General features: G+C 33.4%; 3 protein-coding genes across 3 annotated transcripts; 1 reads left to right on the top strand and 2 right to left on the bottom strand.

Annotated features, from left to right (window-relative positions):
* Positions 1-2,114: 2,114 nt before the first annotated feature.
* On the bottom strand, positions 2,115-11,149 carry LOTGIDRAFT_153833 (hypothetical protein; the record flags this gene model as incomplete). Its single annotated transcript, XM_009059838.1, has 18 exons — positions 2,115-2,339; positions 2,697-2,765; positions 2,958-3,039; positions 3,257-3,347; positions 3,713-3,842; positions 4,200-4,354; positions 4,693-4,802; positions 5,413-5,456; positions 5,607-5,675; positions 7,712-7,763; positions 7,936-8,027; positions 8,554-8,645; positions 8,863-8,888; positions 9,227-9,389; positions 10,100-10,227; positions 10,395-10,518; positions 10,633-10,771; positions 11,063-11,149. The coding sequence occupies 18 exons, from the start codon at positions 11,147-11,149 to the stop codon at positions 2,115-2,117; spliced, it is 1,878 nt and encodes a 625-aa protein (XP_009058086.1).
* Positions 11,150-14,443: 3,294 nt separating this feature from the next.
* Positions 14,444-16,854, top strand: LOTGIDRAFT_153832 (hypothetical protein; the record flags this gene model as incomplete). The annotated part of the gene is made up of 4 exons (XM_009059837.1): positions 14,444-14,498; positions 14,684-15,954; positions 16,338-16,410; positions 16,607-16,854. The coding sequence occupies 4 exons, from the start codon at positions 14,444-14,446 to the stop codon at positions 16,852-16,854; spliced, it is 1,647 nt and encodes a 548-aa protein (XP_009058085.1).
* A 4,338-nt stretch (positions 16,855-21,192) lies between these two features.
* Positions 21,193-24,920, bottom strand: LOTGIDRAFT_153831 (hypothetical protein; the record flags this gene model as incomplete). The annotated part of the gene is made up of 3 exons (XM_009059836.1): positions 21,193-21,392; positions 21,657-23,861; positions 24,875-24,920. The coding sequence occupies 3 exons, from the start codon at positions 24,918-24,920 to the stop codon at positions 21,193-21,195; spliced, it is 2,451 nt and encodes an 816-aa protein (XP_009058084.1).
* Positions 24,921-26,362: the final 1,442 nt, after the last annotated feature.

Genomic DNA, 26,362 nt, shown 5'->3' with positions numbered 1-26,362 from the left:
GATAGCAAGATATTTCGAGAAAACCTATATTTGTGAAGTTTACCTATGAAAATAAATCTAAAATCTTGTAAAAACTATGAAACAGTTTCTTTCTTAATGTAAAAATAATTTAAAACCATCCAGAAAGTTATAGCTTTTATGCTGAACACTGCATAATAATATACATAGTAGGTAACTATAAAACTATAAGTTAATCTATGCCAAAATTAGAAATACATATCCAAAGCAAAGTAGATTAAATAGCATCCCCTGATACGGAAAATATAAAATAAATACCATATCCAACCCTTTACCTTTTTACATAATATTTGTATAAATTAGACTAGCATATTTTAAATATAAGTTGTTAACATTTTATAAGTTATAACATTGTAATATTTTAATGAGACAATGAACAATAGTTTGACATTAGTTTAAATAACTTGCTTTATAATACTGATATATTATAATATCCTCCACTCCAACACAATGGTCTAATCATTTAATTGCAGGCAAACCATACATGTAATTTGATAAGTGAAAAGTCATGCTTTGTCAGCTTGTAAAGGGAATAATAAGTCAACCAACTTCCTTTGCTGTTTTTTTAGAAATATCATATGCTGTTGATCTTTGATATCACACAACATTTTGTTGACTATTTCAATTAGTAAGCTTTTTACAAAATCAAAACAATGAAAAATTAGTATTAAAAGATAACAATTTAGAACATAAAATTAATATATATTGTCAAAATATAATTTAAAGATTAATAAGAACATCTGTGGTAGAATAAGTAGTGATATAAGGTGGGCTGAGACAAATAAGGGATTATTTACCACTTGTTTCACAAAACAAAATAACATGGTTTCAAAAGAGGTTTTTATATATAATGTCTGTGATTCCTGTATTCAGGCATACATGTCTACATTGTGATGTGACAATAGCAAACACTGTGGACTCAAAAGCCTTTTTAGAGTTCTTGAAATTATCATAGATATCATAGATAATTCATAACTTTGTGACCACTTATAACTACTATTTGATTACTTCAAACCATTGCAGAACGAGATTTAAATAACAAACAGATTGTAAATAAAAGTGCTGTATTTCATCTAGTTTTTAGTGGTTTACCTTTCAAAACACAGATATAAGTTATTAAACACAATAACCAACAATCAATAACAAATTGCATACTGATTAATAACAATAGTGATGAAATATTAACATAAAATATAATAGATGTAGGCTACGTTAACATAAAACAAAGCATTGAATATAAAAACAAAGCTATGAATTTATAACAAAGTTATGAATATAATAACAAAGCTATGAATTTACAACAAAGTTATGAATATAATAACAAAGTTATTTTTGTTTCACAGCAATCTGAAAAGCGAACATTTTTTTCTATTGTGTATTACAATGAAACTAGGTATTAATGTCAAAACAATAAATATCTATCAGTCAAATATTTCAGATCTCAAACAAAAAGAAAATTAAATGAAAGGATTGTTTTAAATGTGTGTTTGGAAATTATTATGATAAAAAATACTGAGGTGTGCAGTAAAAAAAAAAACATTTTAAGCTCATTGTATCAAGCACTATAAAACAGTGAAAATATTTCATTATTGTAAGAACAATTATGACTAGTAATAATAAATCAATGGTGGGCCAAAGGAGGACATGCATAGATGAAAATGTTTAATTTGTAAATTTAGTAAACAGACAAGTTGATATTGATTCACTGGGAAATTATGCATCATCTAGAAAAGTCTACACCTCAGTATTGGTCACAACAATTATTGTTCCCAATCTATTTAATGTATCCCCAAATTAGTTACATAATGTGTGATATATTATGAATGGTTTTCTACAGATTTCTTTGGTATATTTATTGAGAGACTTGATATGGAATGACTGCTTTGAAGGTAACAAGTCGATTTTCGAAGAGGATTTTATGATCAGCCCTATATACAATTCTGTTGAATGAGTGGTTCTTTCTTTAAGGTTCAAATTCTAGTAGATCACAATTATTGATACAACTAATCAAACAGTGATATAAAAGCATTGTTTATATTGGAGAGTTCAGGTATGAAGAAGATGAGACTTTCAAATCATTTTGAAATGCATACTGACTAGTCCTTGGATTTTTTATCCTCAGATTCTTCATACACCATTCCTAAACTAAAATTTGAGAACTGTTGAGGCTCAATCTTTTTACTGAGATCCGTTAATCTTTTTGAAATGTGTAGTTCCTCTAATGGTACACCAGTAGCCCAGGGAAGATTTGACAACATTCCTATTTCTTGGATCATATCAAAGGTATCATCTCTGTTTATTAACCCACCAAATATAAATGACTGAAACAATAATATCACAAACAATGTGAGACAAAGTCAGCTGGTTCGGGAGCAAAAAGGAGATGAAATATATCAATATTATCTTGAAACTGGCACAATGATTGTTACTAAAACCATCAAAACCATCTGATTCCTATATCTAGGTTGATTTTAGTTGCTGTTCCATCAGATGATTGTAACACTTAATGAGATAGCTTTTCAAAACATGGAATACATTTACAAAGCAAAAGCCTGTAGTGACAGCACAAGATACAATCCAACATCTCCAGCTTCTTTCCTTCAAATCCAACACCGTTATACAAAATTACCTCCAAAAAATATATATTATATAATCATATTGTAGACAGAAGAACATACCTTATCTGAATTGGCTAGAGTAACCTCTATGGACATTCCTCCTCCTGGTAACCATGGATATGGTTTTGCCTACAAACAAGGATTCAAAAATCAAAGAATAATTTCATAAGTTGCTATATCTTATATATTGTTATTACTATAAAGATGTTGAAAATATGTATATAAATTTCCATTTGTTATAATGAATGTTCTTACATGTTCCTGTAGGTACATGACAACTAATAACTAATTAATGTTGTATTATGGTATTTTGAATCCTACCTTTTCTAAAGCACCAATATTAGCCAATGGAATCACAAGATTTTTAGGTGATGGTGATTTACTTCGTTCAAAACATAGAAAACTGCAATAAAAAAATCAAAACGTTTTATTTCAGAATCAAATTAACACTGAGAACATACAGATATATCAGCTGTCTTCATTAGTATGTATTAAGATGGAAGTACATTTTTGATATTGACATAAGCTGAAAGCTTAAAGTATAAAAGTCTCAGACTTGCAGTAGCAACGATGAACTTAGCGTTTCAGATGTATCCATTTATTGTCAAAATCAAACATACCTTCTGGTAAGATATAACTTGCCACTTTTAAAAGCTGAAGCAAGCGATTTATCTCTATTGATCAATGTACACAGTCTTCCACCTTGCCAACCTAAAATACATGTATTACAATTAACTTACAGTGATTGCCAACAAAATGGAATTGAATTTACATTCTGCTTTTTGTCACCTTTGTGGATAGGAAGTGGCAAAGAAGACATTTTTGCTTTGCCATGACAGAACCATTAACCTCCTTGTTTACAATAACGAAGTAATGAGAATCTTGAACAACCTTTAGCAAACAGACGCTTTATTCCATGTAATACACTTGTTTGTGGATCACATAGAAAGGGGAAAGTGAATGAAAAATCTGAAGCTGCAACAATTCAATATGACCAATGAAAACATCTTTGTAGAGACATGAAGAGTTTCTGTGTCAACACAATATCATTCAGCAACTATACACAGTAAGTTTACCTGGTAAAGGACATTCTGTTTCAGGTAAGGAGAATAGTTGACAGAAAGCTTTATCTTCATTAGATAATTCATCATCATCATCATCATTATCTTTATCTTTATAGGCTTTCTTACCATGTTTTAATATAAACTGTAAGAAATAGAAAGACAACATAAGATATATGGATAATTTAAAAAATCAAAAATATTTGGGACAACATTGTACTTTTCATTCATATTATTTTGCCTTTCGGAGTGCTTGTGACCAAAATATTGGAGATGACTAATACAGCACATTTTTACAGTTTGATTAGTTTTTATTTTAAAATAAGTCAAATTAACAAAAAGAGCTCATTCTGTTATGTTTCAGATACAAAATGTATATTTATGACAACTTGAAAAGTTTGGTTACAGAGTGATGGTTCAGCAATGTAAATATTGCCTCAAAATTTGCACAGGTAATTGAAAATAGTTCATCTGATACCCATTACAGTTCATTGGTACTTACTTTATCAATCTGTGATGTCATATGTCTCTTTTCATACTGGCTGTCTGTAGGTAAAGACATCCAGATTCTATGACTTGTGTCGTATTTCTTTTTAAGTCGAGGATATTTTCGGTAAAGATTATCAATAATGAATAATTTAAAACCAATCATTGAACCTACATAAGAAAGAAAGAGTGGCTCAAAGAGGTGGCACAAATTTTCAAATTTTGGCAAGGATTGTTATCATTATGAGTTTTTTTTTCATTATGAATATGAGTGTCATTCAACAATATTGTACATAATATAGGAAAACTTGGATACTGTACTGATAGCCCAAATTGTGATGCTACTATGATGCTGTACCCAAAACATGATAAAAAAGGTAGCACCCTGTAAAGTCATGCATTTAAATTATAACAGTATTCACTCCCAAAGCAGAAAGAACCACAATTGAAAGGCTCCAGAATAATTAGTTTTGTGTAAAAATAATTTCTCTTTAAAATGTAAGACTAACCGATCAGTTCAAATAAATAAGGAAGAGGTAGTGTACAACTGGTTATAAAAAATGTAGAAATAGTAAGAAACAGCAGATTGGAAGCTTCTGGATGGCGCCATGAAAATAAACTGAAAATGATATGAGAAAATATGAGACATAAATGGTTATCAAAGGCTCACTCAACAACAGTAAATTTAAGACCTTTGATATAGTATGTTGAATTCATATGCCACATCATCGTGTCCAAACCCATTCGTCATTCTTCTTCAGGGCCATTGTAACACAAGTGAAAGCAACATGTCATTCAATGTTTTGATAAATATGAACGATACAGAATTAAGTAAAATGTTCGGTAAAGAACTGAAGTTGATAGAAAATCAAACCTTTGGAATATTTATTTTGGAAAGTGGAAAGGATGTATTCTCATATCTGCAAATGAGTGGTGGCAAATCGATTTTGTGTTTTATTTTTCCGACCTCATTTTCGTTCTATCAATTGGGATTTGGGATGCGATGATGCCACATGAAAATAGAAATAGCTGACTATAAACCCAAAATATTCAAACTGAAGCCATAAAATCATGCACCACACATTATCCATTTACAATTTTAACTTGTAGAAATATATCTTTTAACTTATTTGTTGTCAAAAATAAATTGACTTTATTCTGAAGTAATATAACATTTGCAATGAATCAAATTCTGATTTGAATAAATCAAAATATTTGTAACACAATACCTTTTGACCTTTTCTAGTCCATCCGCTGCATCACCCAAAGCATTCTAAAAATAAAAGAATTAAACAAGATCTTCATTTTGATCCACATAATAAATGTACATTTGTAAAAGAAAATGGAGTACCTTCATGGCAAGTGAAGGCAAGTGTTATAAATCATCTAAGGCATGCACAGTAGAGAATCAAACTATGCTTACCTGGACCTTAGTGGCAACTTCAATGACCAAGTTAAATTTCTCAGATATGCCTAAATCATCATCATTATCCTGTAATATAATACATTAATTCTTATCATTATCCTGTAATATAATACATTAATTCTCATCATTATCCTGTAATATAATACATTAATTCTCATCATTATCCTGTAATATAATACATCAATTCTCATCATTATCCTGTAATATAATACATTAATTCTCATCATTATCCTGTAATATAATACATTAATTATCATCATTATCCTGTAATATAATACATTAATTCTTATCATTATTCTGTAATATAATACATTAATACTCATCATTATCCTGTAATATAATACATTAATTCATCATCATTATCCTGTAATATAATACATCAATTCTCATCATTATCCTGTAATATAATACATTAATTCTCATCATTATCATGTAATATAATACATTAATTCTCATCATTATCCTGTAATATAATACATTAATTCTTATCATTATTCTGTAATATAATACATTAATTCTCATCATTATCCTGTAATATAATACATTAATTATCATCATTATCCTGTAATATAATACATCAATTCTCATCATTATCCTGTAATATAATACATTAATTCTCATCATTATCATGTAATGTAATACATTAATTCTCATCATTATCCTGTAATATAATACATTAATTCTCATTATTATCCTGTAATATAATACATTAATTCTCATCATTATCATGTAATATAATACATTAATTCTCATCATTAATTCTCATCATTATCATGTAATATTTTACATTAATTCTCATCATTATTCTGTAATATAATACATTAATTCTCATCATTATCCTGTAATATTTTACAAGTTTTCAATTATCATCATTATCCTGAGAAATAATATATCAACCATCATAATTATCATCATTATTCAGAAATATAACACCATTGTCCTGAACTATAAGACATCAATCATCATCATTATCCTGAACTACAATATATATCAATCAACATCATTATCCAGGACTACAATATATATCAATCAACATCATTATCCAGAACTACAATATATATCAATCAACATCATTATCCTGAACTTCGAAATATCAATCAACATCATTATCCTGAACTTCGAAATATCAATCAACATCATTATCCTGAACTTCGAAATATCAATCAACATCATTATATTGAACTACAATATATCAATCAACATCATTATCCTGAACTACGAAATATCAATCCACATCATTATCTTGAACTACAATATATCAATCAACATCATTATCCTGAACTACGAAATATCAATCAACATCATTATCTTGAACTACAATATATCAACCAGCATCATTATAATGAACTACAAAATATCAATCATCATCATTATCATCTACTACAAAATATCAATCAACATCATTATTTTAAACTACAACATATCAATCAACATCATTATCCTGAACTACGAAATATCAATCAACATCATTATCTTGAACTACAATATATCAATCAACATCATTATCCTGAACTACGAAATATCAATCAACATCATTATCTTGAACTACAATATATCAACCAGCATCATTATAATGAACTACAAAATATCAATCATCATCATTATCATGAACTACAAAATATCAATCAACATCATTATCCTGAACTACGAAATATCAATCAACATCATTATCCTGAACTTCGAAATATCAATCAACATCATTATCTTGAACTACAAAATATCAATCAACATCATTATCTTGAACTACAAAATATCAATCAACATCATTATCATCTACTACAAAATATCAGTACTCGTCAAGCCCTAAACTACAATATTTCACTCAACATCATTATCCCGAACTACAATACAACAATTATCATCATTATCCTAATATGTAATACATCGATGATCATCATTTTTCGGAAATATAATATTATTATTATGAACTACAGTTATCATGATTATCCTCAAATATAATATATTTTGTTATTGCCATTATTCTAAAATATATTGATATCATTATCATAACTACAGCATCGCATTATACATAAATTATCATCATTGACTAACTGACAGTAGTGACAAGGACAACTAAATATTAAAATTAAACAACAACTCACATTTTCTTCATCTTCTCCAGAATCCAGAAAATTAAACTTGATATTCCAGCATCTAAAAATTACAAAGGCAGACTCAAAACCTAATAAGATTCAATATAAAGATCACAATAAATATACATTCATGACAGGGTACATAAGAATTATGACTATAAGTCATATTAAATAATTATAAAATACAAGATGCTAATAGACATGGATAAATAATGGGAATTAAACAATCTTACCTATATTGTAAATATTGTATAAATAATCTAAAAAATATACAGCCTAAAATACTTTGTAAAACCCATCCTCTCCATACCATATATAAATAAACCTAAAAATACCCAACATAGATAAATAACCAATAGATAAATAACCAAAATATTATAGTCAACCATATTACTAATGCTACCTTTCTAGTCATTTCCAGAGTAGTGATGTCAATAATAAAGAATAGAAGAAATAATCTTTTTTTTCAAAAGGATAACAACCGAGGTTCACAAGGTCCCTGTCTATCAGCTGGTCCTTGGCCAAGCCACCTAGCATAAATCTTTATCTGTACCCATTTACAGTTGTGTGGACTATGAGGAATGAGTATGAATAATTAGGAAATATGAATAATTAAAGGCCACCCTACTTTTACATGCCAACAATGTTAACAATTCATGAATGCCATTTATTTGATATAACCAAGTGAATCATGTTCCAACAGTGCTACAGCACATATGAATTTCATTGATACAAATAATAAATGACGATTCATCTTAAATGACAAGTAACAAAGTTTGGCAATCTGCAGCATTTAAGCTATTCATGGACATAGCAAGGAAGTTAAAAAAACACATGCAAATTAAACTTACAGAAAAAACTGTGAGTGAATAGGACGGATTTTTCCAACTAATTAAATTATAAAATCCTTTTGCAGTATTATAGTATGGTTTAGCTGCTCTACCTAGAATGTTTTAAACAAAAATTTCATATAACTTAAAAATCATTCTTTAAAACAATTCTTCCAATTTCTCTTTTACTGTGTTTCATGTTTAAAGTTTTAATCTATAGAATGTTATCAAGGATTTGATTGAAGATTGGATGCTGTTGTTCTAACAAAAGAACAAAATAAATAGATGTCATTGATAATTTAAGCTTAACATTTATGAATGTTGACTTACCAAACCTTTTAATATTCTCTTTCAACCTGCAAAATATCATAAAAACATTACATACCAGATAAAGTTTATCATTTCAGAAAAAATTTCTCTTTTTGACAATATGTCTAATGAGTTGATAGTGCCAAGAGACCAATTTGACAAGAATTCAAACTGATGTCTCAAAGGCCTTAGCTCAAATTTCTGAAGTGTATGCACTAGTGGGGGGCTTTTGTCCACCCAGAAATATAGTTTGTACCACCAGTTATACCCCTTTAAAGTCAGTTGCCAAGCCAAGTGGATAGAGGCCCCAGTTTCAGGAGACTGTTGCAGTCGCTGAATAATTCTTTTTTCAAAATAAGTTTATCTTAAGAAATTAATTGCTTACTTTTTACCAGTGAGTGGTTCTGCTTCTACTTCTGGTTCAATGTGTACAAAATCCATTTCTTCATTAAAATCTTCTATTACATCATTTAATTTATGGGCAAATCTGTCAATAATACCTTTTCCAAATGATTTGTTATTTTCTGGTCTCTCACCACCATATTCCTCTACAGAAAAATTAACAAGAAAAGATATAACACAGCACATTAGTGTTAAAGAGACAAATGCACCATTTTTTGGATCAATCGTACATTAGTCTCAGAAATGTGAATTTTTATTTAGCTAAGCCCATCAGTAATACTGTTCTCAGCTCACCATCAAAATTTGAACCTTCAAATCACTGTGGGCCCAGAACTATCTGCGTTTGAACGATAAAATGATGACTTCTCATTTTAAGATACTCTGTGATATAAAGAGAAAAATAAAAATTTAAAATATTTTCATTGTTAAAATAGTGCTCAATATAACAATTGTAAAGTAATATAGAAATATTATTTCTATAGACATTTTTATAAGATAGTTTTAAAGGAATTATGCGAATTTCATACATTTCTAGTAATTTAATATTTTCAACAGTCAATTCAACCCCCCCAAAATTGTGTAACTGTTCCTTTAAATGTTAAAATTAGAGTCAAATATAGTAAATTTAGGCAGCCCTATTGCATAATGTATTTAAAATACTTTAAACTATGGTTTTCTACTTGTGACCTAGGTCAGTATTTAGGTATAAGAGTGTTTTTTAATATGCATACTGTGCCAGAATTTCTACGCTGACTCATTACATTTACAAAAGCATTTGACTAAGGTAAATCGCCAAGCTACTTTGCCCTCTAAATTGTAGTCCAAAATCAAAATTCATTCAATTTTTTTATCTCACCTGGAACACTAACAACTGGCTCGTCTTGAAGCTCTGAAGCAATATCAATAGCTGATTCTACATCTGACATCTTATCATTATTACTCTTTTTATTATTACTACCATCTTTCTTTTTAAAACTACCAGATCTACAATATTCATAACATCTTAATGGTAAAATACAAGCATTGTCAACTTGCTTTTTTCTAGTTTGGATTAAAAAATTGTTAATTGTTGTCTCAGTTGTCTCTCCTATACGGATGTAAAATGAATTTATATTGATCCATACAGGTATATAATGTTATTGAAGCCTAACTTTTTGGGAAGTAAATTCTTTAATTTTGTCTCCAATAAACTGTTACGTTTCTTGCTCTTTTCCAGCATTTCTTTCAATTCTTTATGATCTGTATCTTCTTTTTTAAATACTTTTACCTCACTTCCTACAAATATAGAAGAGATTTTTACTGCATTAATTTCAACAACGAATGAAAGCTAAAGTCTCTGGATAGTAAAAAATCAGTTTGAGTAATACATTTAACTGAGAATTTACTTACGGAGAGCTTCATTCTCAATCATAACATTGACTAGTTTCTCTTGTAACTGATTTAACTGTTCTTCAAATACTTCTTTCTCTTCTTCATCTTTAAAATTCCCACTATGTTCTAACTTTTCACGATTTTTCTCTTCATTTGTCTGAAAGAAAACCAGTTTCTATCAGTCTACTTCATATCTTTTGTTAATACTGTTTCATAAACACTATATCACTTAACTTTATAGTCAACCTAACTGACGAAACTTCCTGTTTATTTTTTATGACATTGGTTTTTATTGGGTCAAAATAATAACAAGAGTCTATTTATTCTTACATATAAAAACACAGTGGCATCACAATTGTGGAACTAAAATCATCAACTTCATTTAAACCTGTTAGTAGAAATTCAAAGATTGTTCATCTGCACTAAAAGATTTTCTAGAGTAGTTTACCTTGATATCCCCATCCTCTGATTTTCTGTTTAATTTTGGTGACTTTCCATCTCCTTTAAATCTTGCTCTTAACTCACTTAAATTCATTTTATAATCAAGTTATTTAGCTGCCATTTATAATAGAACTGAAAAATAACAATAATTCATCTATCTACATGAAAAGTACTAAAGTACAATTTAAAATGTATATGTCAAATGATCCTAAAACAGTGGTTGCAATTTGTTACTGAAGGTAATCAAACTGAGCAGCTATGAAGCAAACTATGCTGTAGATATGATAAATTATTCTTGGATTAGGCCACTGTCTTTCAACATTCTGTTGAATTTTTGTTTCTCATACTAAGATGATGCCTATTTATTTTCATGTAGGGTTGAGCTGAAACTGTTACACATGTGTCCATTTTTCTACCTACAATTCTTGGCAAAATATTTTCAATATTGACATGTAAGCCTATGTGTCAGAATTGAGATAAGGATGGAAACCTTTTAGAATTTTATGATATTTGAGAAAAAAAAAGTTAGCTGAAATGTATGTGGGTAATGAATCGTAAAGATTTAGGTTTAAACCTAAGATATTTCAGATTCCTCTTGATTTCAATTTCCAATCTAAGAACTTCTACAATCTAGAACTTGAAGATAGTGCCAGTGCCAGGCAGTTAATAAATTCCAGGGAAAGGTGGAAGGATCTGTAGGCTACAAATACAAAACATGATGCAGCACTGGCAACTGGGGATGTTTACCCCTTCTTGTTCTAATCTCTAATGTTGACACTATCAATTTATCAAAAAGCTAAGAAACCATAATAAAGTTAAGACCAGACAGCAGACTTACTTTATAGTATGTCAATGAATTGTATTGGCCCATAACCTATTTGTACTGAGAAGAACTGAGAAGGAACACTCGAAACACTCACAAATAGAATTGATAGAAAGTGGGACAAAATGAGAATGACATTAAGTCACTTAATATAGTTTTAAAGTAATCTTCCACAGACAGGTTTTAAGAATGGTGTGAGCTATATCAAATAAATCGTAATTATGAATTTTTTACCTCAAAATGTTACCCAGTCAAACAGTCCATCAAGTCAAACTGTAGTTGTAATGTGAATCGAAAGGTCACATGACTATTTGTTTACATCCTGTAGTGCGTTCGATTAGTGTTTAGTAACAGCGTTCGGGCGTATCGTTTGTTAAACTTCTTGAACAATGAGATTCGACATAAAATTCTGTAATATAAGCTTGCGTTCATACGGTCAAATTGCTCAAACGACATGGTAGTGTTAATCTACATGTACATGTATGATGTTGAGCTAATTTGATTAGATCTCACTCGCACTCAATAGTTAATCACTATTTTGTCCCGACAGTGGCGTAGCGATTATTTCATTGACTTGGGATATCCGATCGCTGACGAAGATGAAGAAATTACTGAGGAAGAGAGGACTGTCGAAATCGAAAGGAATCAAAGAAATTTAGAAAATTTAGAAAAGCAATTATAAAAGTTTGAAGAAAAAATGATGGAAAGGCGAAAAAGAAAAGATGAAAATTCTAGCGTAAACAAATGTTACGCCTACCATTTCGAAAATCTGGTCTGAAACTGACAGATCTGAGGAAAATATCACTATTTTATTGGATTAGTTGACTCCAACAGCAACTTGGATGTGATTATGAACGAAATCCAGTGACATGGTCGTTTTCCCACAACTTGGCCTCACGCTTCCCACCAATATCAACATGGAATATAATGATCACAACTCTGCTGATTTGCCTCTTAATCTTTTTGTGACAGAAAAATTGGAAATTTCCTCACTTTGCATTTTATTTTCAGCTAGTAAAGTCAGTTTCCCTCCGACCCAAGCCCTATTTTTACGGATTCGTGGGATTTGGAATATATTTTGAAATATTGCAAACATTAGCCTATCTATCTTATTTTACATTCCTCATTAATTTGTAATCACATTTGCATTAGAAAATAATTTGTATGATTTTGCTTCTTCTAATTTTCGTCCAAAGACTATAATATCTCATACGAAACTACGTGTGGTTCTTACATGGAAATAACACTATAATATTTCCATGTAAGAATCATACGTAATTTCGTATGTGTGAAATCTCACACTTCTGTCCTTTTTCTTGGTATGAATGAGAATTTCAGTTCAACATATAGATAATCTGAATAACTCTCTCGACCAACACCTTTAATTTCGTATTATGAACAGCTTACATTTTCCGTTAATTACCAATAACCAATAAAACCATTAAACCCAGCCATCGGTCAAAGACCAGAAATCAACGCTAAATCCTTCCATTAAGATAATAGTAGGCAGTAATAAAAATGTATTGATATTGGAGGTAAACAGGAAGACCTCTTAAAATAATCTCCACATTTCACAAGCTTTTACTTTTATTTTCAGTCTGATAAACACACCGGTTTCATTATTCTTATGATCAATAAAATTGCTTTTTAGGGTTGAATGGATTGGAAATTCTTGTTTTACCGTGTTTATGTTATTTTCAGAGTGCTATTTCATTAAATGCTTTGATGTCGATTACAAGACAGTTGATACCATGTACATTACAGAACTTCGACTGCACTATTAACGATTTGATCCCCTACACCCAAAATCGTGTTTGTAACCACTTTTGCGATATTTGTGCCTGTCTTGATCCATTCCGCCATTAGTCACCCGGTACTACCTGTTATCTTCCCGGTACAACCCAACTACCACCATTTAAACACTTGAACGCCGGGCAATGTTTGCAACTATGAATAACCCGAACCACTTGGTCCGCTTTTATACGGCAACAAAATGTAGCAGGTATTTCATATTTAGGTCCAAACTAAGTTATGCCCTTTCAGTAAATTCGATCACGAAATACCATTCATTACTTTAGTGGTATTTTATTTGTGGTTCGCATGGTGTCATAGAGTATCGATTCGATTAGTCGTTAAATAAAACACATTCTACAAAGGGGAAATGGTTATTGAAGAGGTTACAACTTTACCTTGTATAATCAATAGGTTGTCCTGGCAGGCTGATTATTTTGTTACCACTTACATTAATTAAGAATCACTTGAATTTTGTGTGTGCTGCGAAGAACAACAGGCTATATATACGCGTATCTGACTACCATGTGAATAGTTTGATTGTGTTTTTGTGGAAATACTGCTGGAGGTACTGGATTTTTGGCTTTAGGTATGCAGTTTGTTGAACTTGATATTGTTTTTGCAAAGTCGCTTTATAGGGAGAGTGGTTGGTAAACTCTTAACTACGATTGGCATATCAACAGCCCGAGAGAAAGAATTTTCTCATTCTGTTTTGTTCAAAAAAAAAAAAAAAACTCAACCCAAGAATAACATGGAATGGTTTTATGAAACAAGATGAAGTTTAACAACACCACCGCGTTTGTAGTTTTGATGATTATCAAATACACAGGTAAGTCCAAAAGAAATGGTCGACTAATTTGTTACAGCATCTCTTATTTTCGCCGAATTATAACATCTCCGATCAACTCACTAGTCGCCGCCATGCTTGTTAAGATATTGTGATTATTGATAATAAAACCTCAGAAAATGATTTCTTTGTCATTGGTGTATTTCTGTATTCTTTTTTCGTTTCAGCAGTGAATGGCAATCCTGGACAATATTTCCTTATTGCCTTCCCACAAAATTACCATGGAAAGGCGGAAGGTTTGGTAAATTTGATTATTATATCAGCTTCCAACCAGAATGTAGATGTCCAGTTAACATTTCATACACCAGTCTGGTTCGTACCACCACTTGATCTGTCATTTAAATTGAAAGCTGGAGAGCGTCGCCAGGTTGATGTTTTAGGAACGATCCGAATGCCGATAGGAACTAGTGTAGACTATCGTTCAGTAAGTATCAGATCGACTGGGAATATTATAGTCTTGGTGTACAACAAACAGGCCTCAAATGGAGATGCCTTTTTAGCAATTCCAGTATCTCAATTTGGACTAGAATACTTTTCGGTAAATTATGACATCACGAGGTCGATGGCCGCCTCGTTTATCCTGATAACCGCCCCTCAAAACGACACTATAGTAAAAGTACGGCTGCCAAAGCTGAAAAAAGTCGGATGGATTTCATATGATAATCGTGACTACCATTCTCTTGAAACAATGGTTATACATTTATCTGAACATCAAGCTTTTCAGTTTCAAGTTAAGGACGATTTGACTGGAAGCCATATTGTTTCCAACCGACCCGTCTCTGTGATAAGTGGTCTCAACAGAACAAGTGTTTACTACAATAGATGCATTTCACACGTGTCTGACTTGATGCCGCCAGTGGAACGAATGTCCACAACGTATGTTACTATATCGTTCCCACAACATATTAGACTGGATGTTTATCGTATACTAGCCGTCTCACCGGACACGATAGTTTCCGCTGGAAATATTACAGATATTATACTATCGGAACCAGGACAATATAAAGAAATTTATTTAGAACCGTACAAATATGTTTACATCGAAGCAACTAAACCAATACTTGTGGCGCAACTTAGTAGTTCACCCGTTGACACTTCCAACAGGTTTGGCGATCCATCAATGGTAGTGTTAAATCCAACAGATGCTGCTAAAGAACAGTATTACTTCTCAACTCCCAATTTACAATCATACCTTACCATCGTGATAGATAAAGACCATACAGCTGGATTAAGACTAGATGGGACGCCTATAGAAATAGAGTGGTTCAATGTAACCGGAAACGACAGCCTAGTTGTTGGTGAACTGGTGATATCTCAAGCTAAATTTCACAAAGTAAATCATGTGTCGGGAATCAAGTTTTTAGGTTATATCCAGGGAGGAAGTTCATGTGAAGCCTTTGCGTTTCCTCTTGGATATCGTGATTTTGTCACTAATTCAGTAAGTTTCTTTTATCTTTTATTTTCATCTGATGACGGCACGTGTAATTTGTGTTGAGACATTATGTGATTAATATTATATTAAAGAAGTGTGCTTATTCCATAATATTGTCTTGTGTTTGTTTGTGATATGTACACTTCACTTCTAAATATCATTCAAGTCTTATATCTTTTATGCTTCCGCTTGGAAATGTCAACACTTTGTCATCTGTCAACAATATTTCTGTAGACGCAACTGAAATAACAATATTTACAAAAAATCAGCTATGTTCGATTGGTACTGTTCAGATGAACTCTGCCCTTGAATTTACAAAATATGTTACTGTTTATTCCATGATAATAATTGGATAAATTCTGGGGATAACTCTTTTCTTGATATTTCAGTCTTGCAACGCCTTTCTTAAGGAAGACAGTTGTATGGAGAATTCGGATAACAATTCCAGTATCAACAATCAAGGTATACCAATGATAATATATATGAATTTTCATTAATTGCTCTCTGTGTTGAATACACTAATCGGAAATTGCCATTGCCGTCTCTTTCTCTGGAATAATTCAAAATCTGATCATCAAAAACCCTGCCCTTTCAATTAGTCATCTAAGAAATGTTAAAAGTATTTCTAAATCTGTTTTTTTTTTATTTATCTTTTTAGCAGCTATTCGGTCAGTAACCTCATCCTCTACTTTAAAATACCAATATTCCTTGAAATCAAAGCAGCTTCAGAGTAATAGCATCATCTCATGCCATATAGAGTGTGTTTATCTAGAAGGTTGCTGGGGATATAATTATAGAGCGCCATCTATTCGACCCGGAGAAACTAACTGTCATTTACTGTATGGTGAATCGGCTGGTAATGCAAAACTTGATGATTGGAAATTCTATGCTCAAGAAATTAAATGAAATAGCGTAATAACTTGAAAAGATATAATGTGATTAGCGATCCGAATGTAGAAATCCATTACTGAAGTTTACTTTTGTCCAATTTGAAGTAGAGCGTTACAAATATTGGCTTTCCAAGAGGCATTACTAATTGATATTGGAAACTACTTTTTAATTCGTTATGAATATTGACAACGTTCTTACAAAGACTAACATCATTATTGATACGCGATATTATTATTGATATGTTATAATTGAAATACAACATTGGACGGACCTGGTTGTATCTCATATTTGACCAATACAGTATTGGCGAATGTAAAAACCCGATAGTACTTCTCTTTGGAGGAGTCCGCTATTATACAACTTTTACTCCTGATTTTACCATTCTATGGAAGAGATTTTTTATTGACGGAATTATCTTGCTTGCTTGCTTTTATGGTTATCAAAGAAATCCCATTGTTATTTATAATCAGCTGTACCTCTCTTTAATTGAACTGTTAGTCCACTAACCAGTGGCGTTTCACCCCCCAGAAAAGAGGCTGGCCCGGCTTCGCCCCCTCCTCCTCAATTTCAAATTTTTGATCAATTTATATAGTGAAAGCATAGCCTGTGTCTCTCCTGGAAAATTGTGTGCCCCCCACCCCCACCCAACTATAGCTGTACATGTGTTCTAATGCTTCCTTGTTGGGGTTGTCAGAACAAAAATAATAGCAAGGATGAATGAAACAATTTATTTGAAAGAATAGTATTTGTATAAAACAGGCTTTTTATCGGAATTCTCTTGTTTATTTTAAATGTTGATAAGGAATAGTATGGTAGCAGTTTTAGTTCGGATTTAGGACGGCAGTGGATGAAATTAGCAAGGTATCTGAAACAGAAAAATTATGTTTGTTATCGAGATACCATCTACGGTTTACAATAAATTGTTTCTGTTGAATCGTACAGGATAAAGCATCAGATAAGATGCAATGATGGTAACATTAGTAAAAGGTTCTCTATATACTGAAGATTCTCAGGGCTGAAACATGTAATTTTGATGGAAAAACGCACCATAAATTACACCATGTATGTTTCAAAGCATACACCACTTATCAGCACGGAAACGGAGATAAGCTAAAATTACAACTGTTTGACGTGCCCCATGACTTACCATAATCTATTATCGTCGCTTTCCATAAGATCCATAGGATGGATATCCTCCATATCCATAATTAGATCCATATAAACCTGAGGAATAGTATGGATTATATCCGGAATATCCAGTACCGTATCCAGTATAACCGTTATAACCACCATAGCCACCACCGTAACCTCCTAATCCACCAAATAAATTGGCGTTAGATAAACCACCATACCTCGGTCTAATATCAGCAGAAACACTCATTATAACTGAAATAAGATATAATTTCCATCAGAGCACGACCGCTGCTGTAGGGAAAGGAATTCCACTGGCATAGCAAACTTAATATTACAATTTTCGTGTCCTAATTATTACTACCTAGTATTACTAAGATTACAACTAGCATTTATTAAATCACACGAATACTATTAGTCTCAAGTCTCGTAAAAGAAATTTCATCATCAAAATTTAAAATCTAAACGACTAAAAAAAAAGTTAAAAACCCACCTGCTACGAGGCAGAGTAAAGAAACTTTTCCGATCATCTTCTTAATTAGTGAAGAAAAAAAATCTCAACTGACTGATGATTAAAAAAAAACTCCAGCCAATTTAAAGAGATTATAACCAGGAAATTTGAGTGGACAATTCATTACAGCTATTAAAATGTGTGACTGTTTCACTACATGACGCCAAACCATTACCGGGTTCTAGTAGAATATTGTCATTGTCCGACATTTGTTTTCACAATAACTTCAAATGAAAGTAATGGACACTATATTTATACAGAGGGGCACGTTGTCAATTTGTTAAATAATGATGTTAATTAAAGCTTAATTACTGTTCGTCATCATCTCAAACCATAGGTAATATTTGAAAATTAAAATAATCCTGTGATATTGTGAAGTAAGGGCTACCGTCAGAGGTCTACACGATGTACGTCAAGAGGATAAATGTAGAAAAAACCTCAGATTTTGTCGAGGCCCGGTTTGATGTCTCATTCCGATGGCTGGAGGCTTTGTTTTATGTTAGTCCACCAATCTTCCATTGAGGACGGGGTTAGTTGGGGTTTGAACCGTTTTGATTATAATCTCTGATTTTGAAACCAATAGTGGGAACTCTAAAGCTGGCCAACGCGAGCTATCACCGCTGTTCTTTATCAACATTACTTGCGTAGAGAAGAGTATGAGGCGCCGTTACAGGCCTACGTTACTGTACTCTGACATGGATTCAGAAATTTACAAAAACTTCAATTCCTGTCAAGATACCTTGGCAACGGGCTTACGTCACCCGTTATCCCTAATCCCAGTCCGTACATTAGGTCTGTGAAAATTGGCAATCGAACCTTTGGTTTAACGAAAGTGAAAGCACGTCAAACCAGTTTATATACGGAAGTCATATTTTTAGTTATTAGTTATACAGAATTTTATGAAATGAAATATTTCTGGGTTGTTAGGTATTTGGTAGATTGTATTAGTGTTTGTGTGTACTATCATATGATGTTAGCTATTATTTTCCGATATCTTTCTTTAAACTCTTAGTCACCAAGGTTCTATAAAAGCACAGACTTGTATTTCACATTTGTCTTCTTCAAGAGACCCCGCGCTCTTCGTGTGTTGTACACTGAATTGAACTGAACGCAAAGATGTTTCTGTTTTAGACTGGTGAATAAATCGTATTTTCAGCATATATTGAAGCAATGTGAATTTTTAGCTTATTAGATTTAAAAAGATAGTGTTAGAGTCACTATTCATATTTTGATAGTTGACATGAAAACGGGCTGAATTTTATTCAACTGTTTCGCACGAACCTTATTCTCTAACCTTCTAGGGTTCCGAAGTTTAATCAAACAAAGGGATACTTTATGATCCCTCGACAGTAGGGTGATAATGAAGAGCATTTACGTTCTAAAAATTGAACGCGCTTTCAAGAACAAGGGCAATAACTCATACTAAATATTTTTTTATTCTTCTGATTTTCATTAGGATTCATCCTTGGGTGATAACAACACTCACAGCAAGATTCGTAAAATCTGCCAAGAAGTGTGTTTACGAGCAAAAAAAGAATGCGTTTTTAAGAACAAGGGCAATTACTCATACTAATTATTTTTCCATATTTCTTATTTCAATAGGGTTAAACCTTGGGTGATGAAAAACACTCACATTAAGTTTCATCTAAATCCGTCAAGAATTCTAAAGTGTTTACGAGCAATTGCGGACAGACGGGCGGACATTAGCGACGACCCGATTGGCCCCATTTCATGTGGGCGTATAAAAATTGCACTAATGTCCGAAATCTTATGATGTAATCACTATTTATAAAATAAACTATATGAACATGAAACAATTGTTTATTTTTTTACTACTATTTACAGATAAATACTTATTCAACTACGAACTACCTTATTTTTACAATTTTCTTATTATGATGATATCACGTTGTGACCTTTAACACGGTAAAATATTTTATATACATACACATTAATTTGTGTGGATTGGGCACCATCATTACAATTTTTGATGCAGAGCTCCAGATCTTAAGCTGATGAAGGTTGAGGATATTTGAATCTGATGACTCAATTTCTAAAATACTTGTAAAGATTTGGGGACAAAATTAACTAAGTCACTGAACTGATCAATCACATGCATTCTTGTGGCGTTTTTATCTAGAGAAAAAAAAATGGGCTACAAATGTGGGAATACAAGCCTTAATGATCATGACATACATGCAAACAATAGTTTTGAGAATGTCAACATGACTAATTCATGGAAAAAACAGGAGATGAAGTAAAGACATCCCAACTAATAAAGAGATAAGAAATAATGACAACATTTCCACAATATTTTGTCCAACTTGTATTTTCCGAGATTTGAACCTAAAAGAAAATATAATATTGAATAAGACAATAATCGATCTATAGTAAAAACCACAAGCTTTGCCTCATCTATACATAATGTTATATTCTGGTCTACAAAAACTATTTTTCAATTTTCATGGAATTTTCGCTGTTTAAATTTAAGTCTTGATTACAGTTGCATTGTGTTAACTAAAGAGCACAGGAGTTGGACTATTGATATGAAATGGACTACTTGCAACGGAAAAAGAGCTCGTCTCGTGAAAACATGGCCTGGAAAAGGGGGCTATTTGTTCATTAATACAGCACAAGGTAAACGGTTTCCTTCTGCAAGGATGCGAAAAGCCGGCAACGAAAACAAGTCTATTGGTATGTCCACTTACCACTTAACAAGCAATATCTATATTAGGAACAGCTATGGTGCAACCTAAAGAATCATTTCCACCAAATGACTCCAATAATTTAGTTAAATATTCATTTAATAAAAACTCTATGTCTTCACATTTATTTTTATCAATGCTCTGCGTAGCGGCGGCTGTAACTGGTATATTGACAGCAGGACCAGAACTCTTCACTACTGCACATGCTGCAACAAGAAGAAAAATATTAACAGCATATATCCTGACACAAGAACTGATGTTTCTCGCTTTGAGTAAAAGGCCACTGTTAGTACGACTAGAAAAGACATGTATTTTGCACTAGGGGAGACCAAGTGGCGTAATCCGTCTACTCTTTTATTACTCTAACTGCATTTACGTTGTTGAACACAATTTTGCGTACTGATCTTTGAAAGCTGATAGGCGCAAAATTTAATTTCATATCATAGAATGAATCATTGGTATATTCTTACTTGCTTGGCTGTTGGATGCTGGTGTGTTGCTATTTACAAACGGTGGAACAAGTGCAGACGTCAAACCACTGACTCCATTACCAAGAAGAGAGTTCATGAGAAAAAAGTCTCTAGCTGTTCTGGAAGTATTGTCACCACGTTTAATCTGAAGCTTTCGACATCCACCAGTACAGAAAGGATCCTCTTCAATGAATGGAGGAATAAATGGAGGCAGCATTGATGCAATGATAACAATATTTGGTAGATCAGCTAATGATGACGATGTTGTTGTAGGCATTGTCGTGGTTTCGCCCTTCATATTGCCAATTGGATACGGAACCATTATAGGACTCATACCCATTCCGTATTCACCCATCATGCCTTGCTGTCCCATCATACCTGGCTGTCCCATCATGCCATGACCCATCATTGCTGGTATCATTATACCCTTCTGGCCCTGTCCCATCATGCCATAGTTCATTCCCTTTTGTCCTATCATTCCATGGTTCATTCCCTTTTGGCCCATCATACCGTAGTTCATCCCCTTTTGGCCCATCATACCATAGTTCATTCCCTTTTGGCCCATCATTCCATAGTTCATTCCCTTTTGGCCCATCATTCCGTAGTTCATCCCCTTTTGACCCATCATACCGTAGTTCATTCCCTTTTGGCCCATCATTCCATAGTTCATCCCCTTTTGACCCATCATGCCATAGTTCATCCCCTTTTGACCCATCATGCCATAGTTCATCCCCTTTTGGCCCATCATTCCGTAATTCATTCCTTGGCCTCCCATGAAACCGGACAATAACCCACCGGCATACATCCCTTTGTTATTACCCTTGAAAAATGGTTTAAATGTCGGCGCTTTCATAAAGACGGGCATTTGCGGGAAGTAACCTCCCATCATTCCACCGCCTTTTCCATACCCACCTCCCATCATTCCACCACCTACACCCATATTGTAACCTGCACCAAACCCATATCCCCCACCTTTGCCATAACCTGAGGAACTGCCTCCGCCATATCCACCTCCGCCTTTACCCCATCCACCTCCACCCCACTGACCCCCGCCTTTTCCCCATCCACCTCCCCCTTTTCCCCATCCACCTCCACCCTTGCCCCATCCTCCTTTGCCCGATCCCCCTACACCTTTTCCCCATCCTCCCTTTCCCCATCCACCTCCTTTGCCACTGGAACCCCATAATCCACCTGAACTGTCACTTGACCCACCATAACTACTACCACCGCCTCCCATCCCATGACTGCCTCCTCCCATACCATACCCTCCACTCATACCCCATCCTCCTCCACCCGTACCCCATCCTCCTCCACCCATACCCCATCCTCCGCCTCCACTCATTCCATATCCCCCGCCACTCATTCCATATCCGCTGTCTCCTTTATGTGAATGTGCTCCCGATAATTCCATTCCACTTCCGCCTCCGCCGTGACTCTGTCCATAACTTCCAGAACTACCATGGCCTTTAGAGCTACCACTATCATAGTCATCAGAGTCTCCGCCATATCCACCGCCCTTGTTGCTACTCCCATATCCACCTTTACCTTTATTGTATCCACCTCCGCCGTATCCAGAATCTTCGTCAGATTCCGAATCACTATCACCACCACCACCACCGCCGCCTCCACCATAACTTGGTGTCTGTGCTTTAGCTTTAGAAACAGCGGCGTGGTAGCCTTTGCCAAATCCTGTATTATAACCTTGCCCATAACCTTGATTATATCCTCCACTGTAATCTCCATCTCCACCTTTATCATTTCCACCACCATCTCCCTTACTCCAGGCGTTACTACCTCCACTATCCCAACTTCCCTTATCACCACCATTATCAGCATATCCGCCCCCATAGCCATCGTAGGACCAATCTTGATCCCCACCATAATCATCACTTTCCCATGATCCACCCATAGACGCACCTCCTCCACTGTGCCCACCTCCACCATGTCCACCTCCGCCGCCAGCTCCACTGGAACTGCAGTCCACATCTTTAGGCCAATTACAGACGTTAAGTGTTGTATCAAACATCAGATTTCCAGGGCAGTTGAATCTGTAGGCTTTGTCATGGGCACATTGGTAAAAGACACTACAATCATCTGGATCTCTTCTAAAACCTTCAGAGCCACAGTCCACGGGTGGATTTAAAGCCTGTGAACCTCCTTGCCACGAATCTTCTTGCCATGATCCACATTGAACTTGTGAAACACCTGGAATTTTAGACATAAAAACTATTAGTATATCCATTAAAGTACATGAAAAAAGACGATTCCTTGAAGGAGAGCCTTGAATTGATAATTCAGAAGATAAAAGGAGTGGGCATACTTATCTTTTGGATTTCAAATCATTCCAATTAAACGCTTGAAAAAGGACTACATTTAAATTTAGACTGTAGTTTTGTAACAGTGATCAGCTTAAAAAAGATTACAAGATGTTTGAAAAAAAAATCACGCTTCTGTCGCCATTTTTAACTTTGACTATGAATTTGTAGACATAGCATAATACTTAACAGACTCGTGTCATAATCTGTTTTATCTACTGTATTGATGTTCCAATGTGTTTTAAAAATATCACAAGATTGTGTGACCAATACAACATTAACCTTCTCAGTCACTTGCAACACGTTTGGTTATATCTTTTTATTTATTTTTTGACAAAAGGGAGAAAGAGTTGCAGATTTTGCGCTTAAAAAAATCTATTTCGAAACTGGTGAGAAAAATAAATTCATCAATTAATGCTTCGATGTGGTATATATTTAATATGGTTAAACAAGTTATGCCCAGAAATTGATAATACTATGAACTAAAAGTACAATGCACTTTTTACTTCTATGAATTCCTATTGTGGCTATACTTGCTACCGGCGGAAAATATTTATTGTAAGGTACTCATATCATATCATGGAATGAAAACCGGTTTCAGAATAGTTTTCAATTAGGTAAAAATAGATCGACGAAAGTCATGACTCTTTATGTTTTCAGACTATTATCTTCAATCCTCGAAACAGGAAAAGACAGAATCAGTGTTAGTTGCACCGACAATCCTTCTCGTAAAACATATTGCAGGCGAATCAGAAGCTGGATTGTGATTTCGAAAAGGTTATACAACATCGAGTATTTAGGCGAATAAATTACATTCCTTTAAGATATCTTTTCCATGTGTATTCCAAACAAGAAAAAACTCCCAATACGTCAAATAATTCCAATGATTACGATTGTTCTTACCTACTAAAAAAGATATAATATATCCAAGACGTTCCCAAGACGTCATTTTAGTGTCCGAACTTTGTGCAAATAGTCCGTGGTATTTTTTTAAACCCCATTATATAGATTTTTTTGAAAAATGGCTGACATCCATCGCATAACGACAGAAACATGTTAAAAAACTTAACAGTTCACAAGGTCACGAATTATCCCCCCTCGTCAGCTCTCTTGTGTTGGGAAAAGGGATTAAGTATAAGATGTAACGTAATGGAGAGAAATAGTTTCTTTAAAGTCACGTGATCTACCAGCAAGTTGCGGTACCATCAGCAAGTTAGTATACTGGTACTAAAATCTTTGACCCACCTACCAATGGTCATAAATGAGGACATTAAAAATTCCTTAAGCCTATCGTCCACTGGTACATGACTGTTAAATTTTAGAAATCACGTGGTCGTGTGTACCTGTCACGTGATATTGTTAAAACTAACGTTAACTTGTTTAAACTAGCGTTTTAAATAGATGCAAAGTTTGTTTTGTTTTTAAGTCGGTCAAACGATAATATTACAGTTTCTCGGGATTAAAGGTTTAACAAGCAAGGATTGAACATATGCATATTGATGAATCGCTTTTAAAACCAATTAATTAAGACAATAAATACCGTAACGTAAATGAGTCATAAAAGGCACCTTGTACGTAATACTATCTTACAATATGGGGAAAATCATAGTCTCGATTTCAGATTGGGGGCAGATTTTGCATAATATATTCTTCAACTTGCTTCGAAATGGTGTACGTGTATGGGTATTAGGTGGGATTGGAAGGGGTACCAACATCCAAGGATAAAATGTAATCCGATCTTCTCATGTTAAATAGATCGAACTTATCATTTCTAACGGGTTCCTTAATTTGTTGAGAGGGTGAGAGGTGAACATATGTAGGACGCGATTGGTCAGTAGGAGAGATATATAAGAGTAAGAGATGACCGCTGTTCTGACCACACACTATGATGTAGACATCATATATATTTCTCTATAAGATGTAAGCCTCAGACGTTGCCACTTTTAAATAGATTTCAATGTAGATGTTTTACCTATATGTGATGTTAGATGTGCCCTGATATTTTAAATTCATATAGAAGTAATAGATTTGATAAGTGTGTTCGAGTCCTCACCATCTGTCATTCATATGCTATATTAATACAACATTAATATTGGTGCCATAACATTACAAGGAATACTTTGCTACCGTTTTTTGGATATTTTTAGATTCGGCTGTTTAAAAAACAAACATAAGTCATGATCACCCCCGTCCCAGCTTTCTAAAGATCCAAATCCACGAAATATTTTTCTTTCGTTGTGATGGGTTTTGTAGAATTCTCTTACTGTTTTGAGGTGAGAGAAAGTTTTTGTTTCTGATTCTTTGCACAGGTGACTGATCAAGATATCGAGGATCTACTCCCAAAGACCAATATAAGAGAAACAAAATTTAAGCTAAGTTGAGAACAAGGAA

Source organism: Lottia gigantea (genome assembly GCF_000327385.1).
Source record: "Lottia gigantea unplaced genomic scaffold LOTGIsca_4, whole genome shotgun sequence".
NCBI classification, from domain to species: domain Eukaryota; kingdom Metazoa; phylum Mollusca; class Gastropoda; family Lottiidae; genus Lottia; species Lottia gigantea.
Note: the sequence above shows the minus strand (reverse complement) of the source record. Positions and strands in the feature narration are given on the sequence as shown.